Source organism: Tachypleus tridentatus, chromosome 9 (assembly GCF_004210375.1).
Source record: "Tachypleus tridentatus isolate NWPU-2018 chromosome 9, ASM421037v1, whole genome shotgun sequence".
Classification (NCBI taxonomy): domain Eukaryota; kingdom Metazoa; phylum Arthropoda; class Merostomata; order Xiphosura; family Limulidae; genus Tachypleus; species Tachypleus tridentatus.
The window spans coordinates 38,609,454-38,626,819 of record NC_134833.1 but is presented as its reverse complement, the minus strand read 5'-3'; the positions used below and the strand labels follow the sequence as shown (position 1 = coordinate 38,626,819).

The 17,366-nt window shown below is 33.4% G+C and overlaps 1 protein-coding gene across 17 annotated transcripts in view; it reads left to right on the top strand.

The window, feature by feature from the left end:
* Positions 1-175: 175 nt before the first annotated feature.
* LOC143225089 (zinc finger E-box-binding homeobox 2-like) overlaps positions 176-17,366 on the top strand; it is a 258,604-nt gene continuing 241,413 nt past the window's right edge. For 7 of the 17 annotated variants that reach the window (XM_076453851.1, XM_076453839.1, XM_076453849.1 and 4 more), the window contains exon 1: positions 177-474. In XM_076453851.1, coding sequence (XP_076309966.1) covers positions 417-474 — 58 coding nt within the window. In that variant the 5' untranslated portion in view covers positions 177-416. Of the gene's footprint in view, positions 475-1,196; positions 1,450-17,366 lie in introns of those variants that run through there. The other 10 variants (XM_076453857.1, XM_076453858.1, XM_076453843.1 and 7 more) reach the window with 5 other exon arrangements.

Sequence of the window (17,366 nt, the reverse complement as noted above, 5' to 3'; positions counted from 1 at the left end):
ACGTGTTTATAATTTTTTTGTTAATAGTATTCTTGCATAAAACCATAGAGTGATTGACATTTATTTAACTCAGTTAGGCGGAGCAACCTGATAGGTGGGAAGTCATTGACCAATCATAAGCTACTCTCTTTATCCAATAGAAAACGCTCCCATGCAGCGAATCATTGATTAGATTACTTGCCTGTCACCGTAGTCTTATGGGTGTGGGGCATCGACGGCGCATCAACCCTCAGGTTCACCTTGTATAGAAAAAGGTGGTAGAGATACCTATGAGAGAACTTCTTCTTCTGTAACGAATCATCAAAAGAGACTCAAGATTACTATCAACTTACAACTTGTCAGTCTGATCATTCTGAACTGCTGTCAACAAAAACGCACACTACGTGAAATGTTAATATTATCGTAAGCATGAAACCATGGCAGATCAAGGTCCCAGGTGCACACGAAGAAAACAGGCAAACCCTCGTCGAAACGGTAGGAATTATTATTATTATTTGTATCTTCTTATGTTATATTTACAGGAAAATCATAAAGATGTTTTTCTCCGTCTTCACTCGTTTTCACCAAAAACGATTTTCATAATTATAACTATGTTAAAAAGAAAAGGCGCCGTTAAACAATAAGTAAACAAATATATCAACAGCAAAGGAATACAAGATAAATTATATATATATATTTTCAACATTTCACCAACCTGTCCTAATGTAATTTAACAATTATTGTTTGTAAGTATATATATATATTTAAGTATGGTAAACTTATCAAGAAAAAACAAAATCTACACTGAGTGAAAATGGTAACAGCTAATTTATTGACAAATACAGATGAAGTCATAATAATCAATAACTTAACTAGATGAACGATGTATGTAAATAACAATGTGTAGTTATAACTTTTCACAAAAATCTGTTTATAACACAGTAGCACGTGTTAAAATGACTAGAAATCTGGTATTTTAAAGTGCATACATGCACTTAACCCGCGGTTTACGTCACCCTTAGATCTAACACACGCCATTAGTTTTGTAGTCATATTTTAATTTTTACGAAGAAGAAGTTGTTTGTTTGTTTTTTCTAGTCGATTCCAATCCCTCATAATCACTTATAACAGTTGGATTATCTTGAAAGCACGTAAAAACAAGCCTAAGATACATGTAACGCGCGTGAAAATTCTAAAGCTGCTTTGAGCGCCCCCAATACCATTGTAGTGCTGGAGTTTGATTTCACAGGCTGTTACTGAGTTGATCGCTTGAGTCGAGCGAGTATATAATTCGTAAAATCTAGTTCTCCAGAGGAATGGGGTAAGAGAAGCGATATGTTTTAGTAACATCGCGGTCAAATATTACAGTAATTTTAATGCATGGTAAGCATAGCATTGCTGAATATAAACTGTGCAGAAAGTGTCTTTATATAGGGGCCCACGTATTTTAAGCCTGCGATGATTATGTAGGTAGGTATAGTGGAGTTTAGAATTTATCACCTTAATTTATAGTATAATTCTTAATTGATTATAATTAATTACTTTTGTTATGATTTCAGTAAGTATTTGTGATAGTAACAACTAATTTATTGACTAATAGAGATAATAAAATCATAATAATCAATCAACTTAATGAACGATGTATGTAAATAACAGTGAAGCTAAAATTGATTGATTTAATTTTGCTTTTACCAGCACAATATCATTCCAAGACAAAAAGAGCTTGATAATTATTATCATTTTTAATACGACATTTATTCGACTACAATTTTAGCATCGTAATGATCAGTTGAGCACAATGCAATGTTCACCCTTCTCTAGTGAGTTTAGTATTCAATGTTTGATTTCCAAACTGAGGAAGTCTTGTCATGGCCTTGTAGTTAAGGCGTTTGATTCGTAACGAGAGGACCGCAGGTTAGAATCCTCGTTAACTTTCAGCTATGGAACCGTTATGAAGTGACAATCAATCTCACTATTCGTTGGTAAAAGAGTAGTTCAAGAGTTGGCGGTGGGTAATGTTGATTAATTTCCTTCTCTCTAGTCTATCACTTGTAAATTAGGGATGGCTAGTCCAAATAGCCCTCGCGCAGCTTTGCGAGGAATTAAAAATAAAATAAACTAAAAGTGAAAGGTTTAATCTAGAATATTAAGTGTGATATAATGATAAAAATACTATTGATCCATTCTATTTTGAGACATACCAGTGTGCGATATCATACTGCACGTAGATTACCATTGGACGCTCATACATATTATGTTTCTCTTTTTTTCACGAATCAAAAAAAAATTCTTAAAACATTTTTTTCTTTCGGTAACAAATTGTTCAAACTACATTATCATTATATGTAAATTATAAGTCTTTGTATGAAACTAAATGTTGAAAAGAAAAGCCAACAGTTGAATATTTACATACATACTTATCTCGACTTTGTATTTTATTCTTTCCCAGTATTTCTTCATATTTGTATGTAATGATAGTTCTTGTCATACAGTCTACCACTAGATTATAGTAGTTAATTTTACATGTGGATATAATCATATATAACTACATATTTCAGACATATAAAATGCATGACTAACCAGTTAGCTTCATTTGCAATATCTGTAAATGACAACAAATTGTAAAAACGTTTCGTGACAGGATTAGATTTCTTACGTGTTACTGAATGTAGCACGTGTTTATTAACAAAGGCTATAAATACACCACTGACTAAATAAAAATGTTCTGTCCTAACACGTAGCTATTATGGCCTGATGTTTCCTTCTCACTGTAGCAAGAAGGGAAAGTACACATGGTTGCCGTTGTTGTGGCCGCTCGTCAAATAGGTGACAGTACACCATTCAAATCTGACAGCTTTAGCTACTGAATATATGTTTAAGTAAGCTTGCATGTACGTATTTAAAAACTTCTATTTTTATCAGTTTCCTATTTAAAAAATCGAAATTTTAGTGCTAAATTCAATCAGACATATGATTGATCTTAGCTATTAAATTCCAGTTCCAGTTTTCATAGAAAGTGTTATCGTTAGTTTAGTTTTTGATATATCTTATGTTAATTAATATGTGATATCTCATTCGACCATAAGTGTACATCTCAGTAGTATAAGATTAGTGTAGTTATAGACAGATAAAATAAAGGTTATTCGTTGATGAAGCAATGAGTTCCATCGAGTACCAATAAACTTGCGAATACAATAGTTCCACCACACGTATTATAGTTGCATTATTGTGTATTTTAAAATTATTATATAACTACGTAAGCTACCCGTTTGAAATATGCTTCAAATTAAAATTCTTCTTCCAATTTACTCGACTTTACAAATGTCTGTGTTCAATAGGGCCAATAATTTAATTGATTCCCATTAAATACGAAGCTACACTAAGGACCACCTGTACTCTGCTCAACACGGGTATCGAAACTCGAATTATCACGTATTGAACCTGTAGACTTATCGTTGAGTCACTGGAGAGGCAAGGGGTAATAAACTTTTTCCCATTGGAAAAAATATTATTTCGTTCTCTAAATAAATAACATATCAGCCTTTGAGTCATTGTTTTTCATACGTGTTCACGAATTAGGACATCAAGCGCTCTATACTCTTGTCGGTACACCACATCTGAAAACAGCGGACCTTCTGTCAATATATCGAAATCAATTATTCTATCGGGCATAGATGAAAAAAATCTGGTAACCTTGTTTTCAAACTTTTGCGCTTTTGTCTACTAATAAAATTGCTGCAAATGATGTGTAGATTTAGGATTGGATGAGAAAGAACATTTTAAAGCAACGTGTTAACGATGTATTTTAAACTTTACAAGCATAAATATAATTAATCAAATAGTTTGTTTTTTTCGTGTTTTACCTGTAACAACAAAAAATAATAAGATGCTGAAGGTTTAATAACATATGATATTTAACTCAATATCATATATTTATTTGCACTTAGCAAATACAATTATCAAATACGTATTTTACTGAAAGGACTATTTCCAGTGTAATATATCTTTCATTTCCACCAAAGGGTGACAAAAATAACAATTTTGATTTCCTAATTAGTTCATTTATAAGGGTGCCAGCAACATATAGAGCTTTTAAAATTATTTAATTTTTGTTTGTGGCAAACACCTACATATGAAAAATGTTCAATGGCCTCCTCTTCGTACTGTCCATTATAAACGATTGATATATACAGCTGTTGCTATAGGGATATATATATATATATTTCAATTAAAAAAATTAAAATCTTATTGAACTTTAGTTTGTGCGGTGTGCACTTATACGTTCATGTAAGTAACATGTATGCATATACCTGTAATTGCACTTTGCCCTGAACGTTGTTACCCCATAAAGCCGTTCATAAACGTTTAACTCACACAGAAGTGACTAGAGAGAGTTGAGCTCAAGTTGTGTCACGTGTGCTCGGAATCTGTGTACAGTTTTTCTTGTATATAATCAGTAGTATATTCACTGAATTTATTTTCATATTAATCAAACCCTCGTTCTCTTTCCAGAACCAATACGTAGTTTTGCGATGAAAAATGTTTGGCAAAAATATATAACATTGGAATTTATAGTCGTAAAGTTAGCATGTGCAAGACGCTGTAGCTTTAATTTTTAATACCAGTTACTATATATTATGACATTCATGATTATTGAATTAAAATTTGTTTGATACATTACATTCAATTGACCTTTGAACTAACACCACGTTCATAAAAATAATTAAGACTCAGAATAATCTCTCTGGCCCCCCGCTAGTACAGCGGTAAGTCTATGAATTTATAACGTTAAAATCAGGGGTTTGATTCCCCTCGCTGGGCTCAAGAGATAACCCGATGTGGCTTTGCTATAAGAAAACACACACAATCTCTCTGTAGTTCAATGTACAAATTACACCGGCTTAGGATAGTTTTTTATTATCTTGAAAATTTTACACTCTTTACAGTAATTCCTGTACACTAAAATTGAAAATGACAGTTTTTTTTTTCCATCCCGTATAGGTTTTTCACAAAACATCATATGCATTTTTACATAAGTGAATCATGTTAATTGAAATAGGGTCACATTTTGTTGTGCTTAAAATGTTTACAATCACTGGCTATATATTTATCTAGACCAATCGCGACGTGAGTCTTGTCGATCGATTTACAACCAGAACAAAATAATAAAAAATGTTCATTGTGGTGAACGAAATAATAATTTGATCTAAGTAAGAGTTCTATTTTCTTTCAGTTTTGTAAAAAAAAAAAAAATCTTAGTAGTGATGGAAAAAACAACAACATTATTTTTGAAATCTTCCTAACTGACATTTGGAAAAATCCGTTGTTAAAACCAAAATAATTTTTATGAAGTTTAAATTCGCAGAATTTAATTACAGAATAAGGAACTTGTGATAATTATAAAACACAACAACAGAGAAATATCTAACTGTTTATAATGAACGATGTTTCTTGGTAGAATAAGTTGTGACGGTTATAAAAGTAACAACAGTGAAAGGTCTAACTGTTTATAATGAATGATGTTTCTTGGTAGAATAAGTTGTGACGGTTATAAAAGTAACAACAGTGAAAGGTCTAACTGTTTATAATGAGTGATGTTTCTTGGTAGGCCATTGATAAGTTTTGAGTGACTGAAGGTTCTTAGTTCTAACATTCGGAGTTCGATTTCTTCCGTGGCCACAACACAGATAGTGAAACAAATAGAAATTAATGGGTGATGTGCTTTAAATCCTTTGACCATTCAATGTGTAATGCGATAAAATTAATTTATCATTTTTAAAACACTTAATGAAGCACAGTTTCCTTTCGCCGAAACAATATACTTCTGTTTGGAATTACAAAATACACTGAAACTGTGTACTTGGAATTACAAAATACACTGAAACTGTGTACTTGGAATTACAAAATGCAGCGAAACTTTAAATTTAGAAATACAGAGTATTTTGTTTTTACTGTTTTTGATTTATTATTTTACCCTCAACTTTTGACATTTTTTCAACAAGAAAACTATAATATAAAGTTCGAACTATAAAGTACAATCTATAATACTGTTATCAAATCCAGTTACTTGTGTAGACACAATTGTCTTAGCTTTTACTTTACCTTTTTATTCGACATATGAAATTAGTTTTAAAATCATCTTTTAGAATATCCCCTTTTAGTACAACCAAAGATGCACTTCATCATTTATGTACCAAAAATATAGACGTATTCTCGAGGTAGATGTATTCAACCATATACCTCAACTACAAGTGTTAAAGAACTGTGTTTGCACATCCTTGGACTTCTCATTAATACAGTAAATCATACGTCGAACAAATTAGTATAAAGCTGAGCACAGTGGAAAAACTTCTGTAGTCTGACACTAACGAATGCACTTTTAGCGAGATTGCATGATTAATCCATTCTGTTTGTTTTCAAACTTTCAGATAAGTTTCTTTATCTTTTATTTTTATAAGTTCCTATTTAATGTGACATTTGCTTTTTTCTATGAAATTATTTTAGACTTGTCTTTGACTTCTTCATACGTCTACCATGAATGAACTTTTCCTATCAAACAACACGAGAAAATTATATGATGAATGCCAGATACATACTGATAGCCTCTGACTTATAATATTCAATACCTAATCCATCAATCTTACGCTAACAGTCGACCTTTCCAAAGTAGTTTTGCGCAACGTCACCTAATTAACTAAAAATATATAAAGTTCGAAAGATATAAATGTAGAAGGTATAAAACCTCCTTAAATTTTCTGTAAAAAAATTGATGCAAACAGTACTAGCGAACATCAAGAATAATTTTGAAATATTTCAGATTTCGTTGATTGGATTAATACCAGTTATGGTTATTGTAGTGTCTGTGAGTTCATTTCGACTTGTTGATACTGTAGTTTAGAATCAGAGTATTAAAGAGTAATCAGGTCTTACTCAACGTACTTGCGTTAATATTGTGTGTGTATTTGCAATTCTCACAGCCTGATAAACTAATACATTGTCGACGAGAACTGTTGAAAACTTTTTTGGGTTAAGAATGAAGCATAAGAAGTGACTACTGTGAAAGTATAATTTCTGTGTAGACGAGAACACTGTATGCTCTTCTTATGCGAACTTACTAGTTGGAATGGACGATTATAGTTTTATCTACAGACAAAACAAATGAAATTGCGCAAACATATCTATAGGATGTGTGCACCTTGCGAGTCGAGATAAGTTAACACAATTTTCTTATTCATAACATCAGAGATTGGAGGAGAACTTGTTATGAAGAAATGTGGCATAAGCTTATCGACAACGAACAATCAGCTCTCAGCAGCCCCTCTAGTGGTACACAGGATATCCTGTTACGTGCACTGCTTCAGGCCTGGAGGTGCGGTGTACTCTGACCTTAGTGTCTTTTGCTCACTACTGATAGAAAAAAAAATATATATATATGTAAAAAAAATTGTGTAGTTTAAACAAAGATTATCTGTCCAAAGGCTTGTAGCATCGTAATAGACTTTACCAAATTTAATGAAAGTTCAGCCAATGAACATCAGCGCCTCTCAGTGGCACAGTAGTATGTCTGTGGACTTACAACGTTAGAATGTGGGTTTCGAAACCCGTGGTGGGTAGAGTACAGATATCCCATTATATAGTTTGTGCTTAATTATAAACAAACACATTACTATTAGAGATGCAGTTCAAGTTATTATAACTACGGGAATATTTTACAATTCAAATTAGGTTTCCATGAATTAAGTAATACCATCTATACCGAATAATTGACGTGGGTACTTATGTACAGCTATTATACTTTGTTTGTGTAAATGCGGTTAATAGACGCAAAACTTTCTATTTTTAATCTTCCAAGGTTATCTTTTGTCAAAAACCGATTCTTTCTTTAGAAGTTCGAGAATTTTTACGAATTTTCTGATGATTATTTTACACGATGAACGTATCAAACATCTTACAACAGGTTAATGGGTTGATTTCTATCTCTTTGGAGTAATTTCATAGAGATACCACATATCTATGTTTTATGTGTACATGGATTGATGTTCATAAATTATATGTAAACGAATATATCCATGCCAGATGTTGATTTTCGAGGACACGAAAGCATTTTTAACTTGCAGTGTGTCTTAACGGCGGACTTGTTTGAGTGTTTATATGTGTTGTAAGTTTATTTCTGTAGTTAGTTATAGGCAATATAGTAAACCAATGTTATATTATTCGGTTACAATAATCAGGCTGTTTGCATATATGTAGTCCCTATCTGGTACAGCGGTAAGTCTACGGATTTACAATGCTAAAATCAGGGGTTTGATTCCCCTCGGTGGACTCAGCAGATAGCCCGATGTGGCTTTGCTATAAGAAAATAACACAAAGCAAACACAAACACATAAGTATTATGGAATATGAACGTAACCGACTTCGGATGGTTTTAGGCTTTATAAATGTTTTGTAGTTTAAGCCTATACTTGTTTAGTCCGGCTTTACTTGTAGTATATGTAAGTTTCTCTTAAGCCTGTACACGTTTAATCCGGCTTTACTAGTAGTATATGTAAGTTTCTCTTAAGCCTGTACTCGTTCAGTCCAGCCTTACTCGAAGTATATGTAAGTTTTTCTTAAACCTATGCTCGTTTTCCTTAATATGCTGACCCGGCATGGTCAGGTGTTAGGGCGTTTGACTCGTAATCTGAGGGTCGCTGGTCAGAATCCTCATCACACCAAACATGCTCGTCCTTTCAACCGTGATGACGTTATATATTCATCTCAGATGTTCATTTTCGAGGACACAGAAGCATTTTTAACTTGGATTGTGTCATAACATCACACCAAGCATGCTCGTCCTTTCAGCCGTGATGACGTTATAATGTTGGGATTAATCCATTATTCGTTGGAAAAGAGTAGCCCAAAGTTGGTGGTGATGACTAGCTGCCTTCTCTCTAGTCTTATACTACTAAATTAGGGACGTCTATCCCTCGTGTAGTTTTGCGTGGAATTAAAAAAACCCAAACAATCTTTAATAAGACATAGTTTGGCTTTAAAATAATAACTAACTAATCGGTTTTAGAATTAAAATTAATATATAATATTGTGTTATTGGCCCTTACCCTAGATATCTGATTTCTTAATAATATAAATAAAATCGATAATATTTAAAGTTTACCTACGTAAGTTGGTTCACACCATACAGCCGTTGTTCATAAAAACTGATGATATAAATACGCCCAGGCTCTCATTGTGTCTGAGGTGTCCCATCCGCTTGACGAGCCTAAGTATTTAGCGAAAAGTCTCGTCGGCATTGAATTTGGCAGACGTAACGCGGTTGACATATTATAACATTCTACCTCATTCTCACTCATAAGTTATTAACATTTTTACTACGTCTGGGCATCCAGTGGCAGAAAAGACTTACCAAGTAGGAAACCAGATTTCGATACCCATGGTGAGAGAGCACAGGTAGCCCATTTTGTAGCTCTGTGCTTAACTTCAAACAGCACAAAACAGTAAACACTATACCACGTCTGTATTGTATACACTGAAAGCAGTTATATGTGGAGAATGAGTCAGCCACTTGTTGTGACTATACCATGCATATTGAAAATAGGTTAGTATCTACTGATATATTGTTAAACGCGAACGTTCCACGCTCATCTTATATTTATTGTGAGAGCTGGGCTATCTTGTGGCAGGCTATAACCCTTCTCTTAAGATGCAAGTCTTTTTTTTTTTTCGTCTTTACACGTTTTTATTCTTTTTATGTTTAAAAACAGTTTCAGTTGATTTCGATATAGATATATATATATACCAAGAAATATTATTCTATGATAAATTAAAATGCGCGAATGTCAAATGAAACGGTTTATAGTTGCGGATATCGTTGGCAGCGATAAAACATTATAAAATTTACAAGAAAGTGTATTTAATTAGCTACAGTCATCAGCGGATTGAGTTTTTAAAGTTTGATCAAATTAAAATAGGTGGCACGCTCTGGTCTGAAGTTGATATTAACCAATCAGAAAGGAAGCAGAAAGAAAACTCTTTTTCATAGGTGTGAAAATAGAGTTTACTGTGTGTCACAGCCACTTCTTCCTTAGCACTATTGCAAAAGAAGAAAGAACACAAAGTTTAGTATTTTCAAGTACATCTGTAGTTCTATCCTCTTCAAATGTTTACTGCTTTGTTTTCGTTTCTACCCCAATTTTAGAACACGTGTTTGGGAATATAAAACTTTAAATAACAGTAATTGTTTGATTGCATTGAAAGTTGCATTACCTTGGTTTAATCCTTGGTGGAACATAAAGATGATTTAATAAACTACACGTTTTTTCATGCCTTTTTTTTTCGACCCAATATCGTACATCTTTCAGAAGGAAACATATTATAATTAATACCAGAATGTGTCCTATAACCAACACACAGTCACTGTTGTCCGCTTCCCTTCACCTTTGTCTCTTGTTCTTCAGGACGTAATGAGAACCATATGTTGAGGGCGTGGTTTAAGTGTTGACAGTTGTGACGTTACTCTACCTTCACGGTAAAGCCCATATAGTCGTGGGAAAGTCGTCGTTATAGAAACAAAGTTATCACCTCTGCCATCTGAAGGTTCACAACATTGTGGGCTCAGCCTTGTGTCCCAAATAGATTTTGTTGTCAGTGGGGTGGAATGGGGGTAAGTTGAGAAAAATGGGTGGTTTTAAGGTCATGAATAGGAATGGTGTTAATAAAGAACTCCGCTATTAAGATTACATTTCACTGTCTTCGATAAAAAATATATTTTAAATTAAATTAATGTTCTTGCCTTCTTTGGTTGACTAGACCTTAAATCACGTTGTTTTTGGTACCAGCAACTTGTTATGTTAAAAAGGCGAATTAAAGATAAAAGGATGGATTCAACTTATAATAAATATAGCATAAGCAATAATTTTTGAAGGAATATACTGCAGTATATTTTACTCTTTACCTTGCAGGTAACGATAAGTTGTGTGGAAGTGGAAATGTGGAACCTGTTTGTAAAGTACCCTGTACTTACATCAACGAAATATATTCTGTTGGTTCACGTTATAAGTTAACTGATAACAGCTCATACCATGTATTAGGACAATCACACGAAAAACTAGTCTTCACATTGTGAAAGTTGGACCAGAATACTCAAAAACAGAAGATCTTACGTATATCAATTGCTTTACATTTTTGTTATTGTTTCTTGTCAGCTGATAATAAAAGATAGGTTGAACTTTATAGGCACGTATTGGGTAGTGTCCATACAATATTTTTTTGATATAACAAACAAGGAACGCCAATAATTTATGAAGAAAGAAACTCGTTAAAAACTCATTTTTAGTACTAGCCAAAAGTAAAATTAAATGTTTGGACTCTGAATATAAAAAAATGTTCTTAAAAAACGTTCTCAAAATTGGTTAAAATAATTATTTTTTATCTGTTATTCCAGTAACATAGATTTCATGTCATACTACTTTTATTATTGATAAATCTAATGAAATAGAATTTTTTTACCGATCTACTCATATTACTCACCTCTCTCAGAATCTCCATATTGCTTTTGAAAAAAAACCAACAACAACAGAGTATTGAATGTTTTAACTGCTGTATTTATTGATGGATGGGATACCATCCAGGTGGAGTGTGGCGCGTGCCATACCTTTTGAACTACAGCGTAGCACGTGCCAGGTGGGCTCATACAATCGAAATTTATCCAGCTTAGAACCCTAACAGATCATCTAAGAGAGTGGGACCCGCTTGGCTTAAAGCTTGCTTTATTCAATATCACGACTGGCTGGCTAAACACGATACAATCTGGACAAGCAGGGCGCTTTCACTCATATGGTAATAGGGACTTGTTTGCTCCAAAGCTGTTATTCAATTTCTCAATCGTCCAGCTTAGGCTGAATACAACGTGTTTAGAGGAAGTTTTGCCGGGAGACACAGAAGGCGATGAGATGAAGAGAGCAAAGAATAGGCTCCTTTTCCCCTTCCCCTAGCCAGATGATACTCACTGTAACACAGGTATCCCATGTTTACTGGAAATTGTCTTTGTCTTGCTTGCCACACAAATTTTTTACTGTAAGTCCATATGTCCATGTAGAAAGCAAATTCAATTCCATAGTGATTAAGTAGCCTAAACCGTAGAAAACAAATTGAGTATTATACTGATTAAGTGGCCTTAACCCTAAAAACAAATTGTGTTATATTGATTAGGTAGCCTTAACCTTAAAGATACTGACTTTTTTTATGTACTCTTTATTACTCTTGGTGTTCATTCATTGAGCAATTTCATGATTTTTTTATTACAAAACTTATTACAAATAACTGGTCGAAATTCAGTGAAATCACTATTCTGTTAAATAATGAGGTTACTTACAACATTGATTCTACATTTTTTTGTGAGACTTGTGTGCTATTCAGAACCTTGTAACGTATAAAAATCGTGGGTTTACAAACTATTGAGTGAAAAGATAGTTTAGAAGAATGTGTTTAAAAAAGCGATTCGATTCGTATAACCACAATCGCTAATTCAAAACTTGGTATTTACATACTGTGTCTTGCTTGCTGAAACTAACATAGAACGAGGAAATTAATTTTCACATACATGTTACTTCACATGTTATTTGTACAGTTATAAACTAATTTCAACATATAAAAAATATTAAGTTGTTTTTATTAGAAAATAAATGGACAGATTGGGTCACTACTGGGTGAGGAAGTTAACGTTTGTTGTTTTTGTTTGTTTAATTTCACACAAAACTACGTGAAGGCTATCTGCGCTAGTCATCCCTAATTTAGCATTGAAATACGTGAGGGAAGGCAGCTAGTCCTCATCACCCACTGCCAACTCTTGGGCTACTTTTTTTACTAACGAATAGTGGGATTGATTGCACATTATAATGTTCTTACGGCTGAAAGAACGAGTATGTTGGGTGGGACGGGAATTCGATCTCGTAACCTCAGATTGTGAGTCAAGCGCAATAATCATCCGGCCACCAATTCAAATTTTAAAATAGTGAAGGACAGAGTAGACAAGAAACAGCTTAGAATTCAACAAATGGAATATTTTTACTAGGTCATATAATAACAACAGAAACGGTTGTTGCGCAGTGGAAACGCTCTATTCATAACGTGATAATATTGTCATGGGTTTGATATATTTGTTTTTAGCAACAATATCAGAAACCAATTTAAATTTTCCCGCTTTTTCTCTTGTGCTTAAAGTTTAGGTTTTTGTCATAATTAAGTAAGAATTTATTATCGAACACCTGATACTAAGGTGTGAAAAGTATCAAGAGAACATCACCACCTTTCCAAGCATAATAAAATTAAGCTTTAAAATTTTTTTTCATACATTTTGTAGCTTATATCTATGCAAACGTATATACTTGTATGTTTGTAACTTCCTAAAGGGGCTCATTTTATCTGTGTGTTGTACTTCGTTGAGAGATTGTATGTTATGTAGAGAATAACTGTGCTATATGGTATTCAGAGAGACAAACAAGTAACCGGTTTTTGGAATAAACGGCCAAGTTTCTTGATTCGTCATTGACCTGAACAAACATTCGTAAGAACGAAAGACCAAACAGATGAATGAATAACAGCTGGACAGTTAAATTAACTAGCTGGCGGACTGCCAGTTAAATTGACTGATGAAAACACAGATGGCGTCTTTTTTAATATTTTCTGGCTTTGTTAATACACATATTTGCAACATAAGTACTACGTTTTCAAAATAAAATATATACATATATTCCACAGTTCCTATTTCATCAATACTTAATATCTTAATATTCATTTATAAGCATTTTGCACAACTCTGTCCTCTTCAGCTTTTTCACCAGTAAGATATTTACTCCTACCCCTAAACTTTCAGCAGTCATACCATATAAATTGTCTTGTCCCGGCTATACCTATCATCATTCGTCTCCCTTTTCTCAAACCAATGTTGAATTAGGCAAGCTTTAATGTCTAGCGTGCCGGGCTGCGTATCGGAAGGTGCAATGTTTAAGATTGAGATGTATCGTTAAACATACTACACACTTTTAGATGAATCCGCATTATAAAAGTGACACTGACTGTCACTTTTAGGCCAAGAATAGCCTTGTAGGGGGCGGGTACTGTTGACTGCACTTGATCAACTCAACAGTTATAAATTAGCGATAACTGTACCTGAACTTTGCTTCTTAGCCCATGTGCCAGCCAAAAAGAATGCCGCTTCGGTTTCCATTTAATAGACGTTTTGTTTGAAGTTAAACACAAAGCTACACAATGGGATATTTGTGCTCTGCTCACCACGAATATCGAAACTCAGTTTCTAGTCTTATAAGTAAGCTGACATAGCGCTGTACCATTGTGGGGCCTTAATATAGATTGGAAACAAACAAACAAAAACTTAGCAGTGAAGGTACACTAAAAAGAAAGTGTTACGTTAACAAAGTTCTGACCCTTGAAAGTCATCATAATTCGAATCTTTATAATCGAGCTAGCTATTTTAAATTTAACAAACTTATACCTTACACTTGTTTGTAACTTAAAATGAATTTAAGAATAGTAAGTTCTAACGACAAATAAAAAATTATGTTGAAAGGACGATCAAAATACTAATGTGTCTAAATGTACCAATTATAGAAATCTCTTGTACTTGTCATATACCAAAACCATAAGGAAATATAATATTTATTATTATTCAACATTACTACTCACCCAAAAAAACAACAACAAACAATTAATATTATATTTGTCGATATATGCTTTCTAGATTCACAGTGTTAATATTGGTTTTTGTATTTGGACTACAACAAATACATGAACCCTTGCAACTAGATTCACAGTGTTAATATTTGTTTTTGTATGTGCACTACAACAAATACATGAACTCTTGTAACTAGATTCAGATTGTATGTATTGGTACGTTATGCTGTTTTCTTTCTGCCTTTGTATGTACAATACAACAGATGCATGAACTTTTATTGTCAGATTCATGTTGCATGTGTTGGTAAGTTGTGTTGATATCTACATTTGTATGTGCACTGTAACAAATACATGAACCCTTGTAATAAGGTTCACGTTATATGTATTATTAAGTTGTGTTAATTTCTACGGTACAACAGATACACCAATCTTTGTAACTATATTCATGTTACATGGATTGACAAGCTCTGTTGATGTCCGCTCGGTGGTACAACGGTATGTCTATCGATTTACAACGCTAAAATCAAGGAATCGATTCCCTTCGATGGGTACAATAGATAGCCCTATGCAACTTTGTTGTAAAAACATACACAAACTCAATTAATATTTTGAAATAGCGATAATATTTTTATCTCTTCTTTAAGTAGCGACCTAGTCTATGTTAAAGTTCTAAAGCCTCTTTTACATCGTTAGAACAAACACAAACTGCTACAAGTTTGGGAAATGTTATTAGGACTGACGCTGAAAATATTTTTAACAGGGGGTACGTGACTAGTGATTCAATACTTTTTAATCATCAGGTTTCAGTTTTTTGTGTACTAATTTATGTATTTTTAATCAGCTTATTTATGTAGGACTTGTTTCATCAACTTAAAACGTACCTTTTCCTTCATATCTCTGCAGCTCACTTAGTCTCAAACATAAGCTTTTATCAACAAAATGACAAAAATTTGTGGTTCACGTATTCTCGTCACGAGTTTTTATTAATTGAATGACAAAACAACAGTAAATACTGATATCTATGTGTGTGTGTGTGTGTGTTCCATAGCGAAAAAAAATCATTGGTTGGAACTTTAGAAGCACGTACAGTAATAAAAGCTTTCGAGCAAACTCGCAGTAAATATATATATATATATATTGTAATACGTTAAGCCTATGTCCGATTGGTCTCGTATTAAGCAATGTGATACCTGTATTGTGTGAGTGAGGGTCGGGAGATGTTCTTGGATTACTCTAGAAGAGATCATTTTGGTTCGCTATTGTCTACAGTTTTAATCTTTGTTCTTTGGTGTTGAGATGTTAGCTTAGGGTGCCAACAGTGCTTAAAATAGTGACATATAATTAACAGGAAATGAGAGAAAAGCAAATCCACACATGACAGGAAATGGGCAGTCCACGTGCAGGTGACGCAGTGTACTAGGACTTTCCTCTCTAAAAATGGTGGTGGCTTATGCGAGTCCAATTGGAAAAGGAAGAGGGGTTGGGGGGAGTCTATGTTTGTACCTGTTAGTACATACATGTAAGAAACGGAAAGGGTAGACGACAGCTTCCAGTTCTGCTTAGACCACAAATAATTTCCCGCGTCTGAACTTTACATAGTCTATTATATTACTGGAACTTGCCTTATTATCATTATTAAAATATCGGATTCTTACAATATCGAGAATTCTTTAATATTATTTGAAGAATGTAACACGAAACATACTTTAAGTAGTATTTCTTTAAACATTTATTGTATATATATGTGTGTAGATACACACACACAGTTAATTATAATGAAATATAAATTTATTTTTATGTGAATAAAACGTAATTTTCTTATTATTTCGTGGCTGTACATTATGTGTGTGTGTTCGTGTGTGAATATGTAATGTTTTGTTATTTTATTTTCTGAAATTCTCGTTCCAAACAAAAATAACTGACATTTATTCACGCATTAGGTGTATTTTATAAATTAATTTTGCTGTATTTGTAATTTGCAAGAGACTCTGTAAGCGTAATGAAACAAGAATGTCCTCCTAAACGAATGTGACAGTTAGGTCCCCTAGTGGTCATTCTTGCAATTACTTGGACATGTATGCTTCGTTCCTTAGGGGGTATGACACAAGAAGAGAAAAGAGAAGACAAGGTATGTTGAATCGGCTGAGCATGAGTCTTAAGTCTGAAAGTAAATTGATCTTGAAAATTTGATGAGAGCAGGTAGTAACGATCGCTGTTATCAGATGTAAGTGAAATAGCTAGTGTGTTTGATTTAGGTATATAAAACCCACTGTACATTCTTATTCACAGGTAATATTGTTTCTTCCTTTCGAATAAAACGCGTGCCGAATGGAAACCTTACTGCATAGTCAACAAACGTCATTCAAGTTGTTAAATGCCTTAAAAGGTGTAATATTGCCACACTCCTTTCTCTTTGCATTTTATCTTGATTAATAACCATTGAAAACATTAGAATAAAACAGCAAATGATTTGAAGTAAAGTAACACTGTCTTATCAACTGTCAGATTTCATAAAGTAACTAGCAAGTAGGGAAAATAATCCCTATGTAAATTTCGTAATGTTTTAGAACAAAGATTGAGTAACGGACACTGTACAGTGGCTGTACAGTTATGAGATGTTTGAGTTGTGCTAAGTTAAAAACGTGTTGTTGTAAAACCAGTACCAACGTGAAATGAGTTTCAACATAATTACTTATATT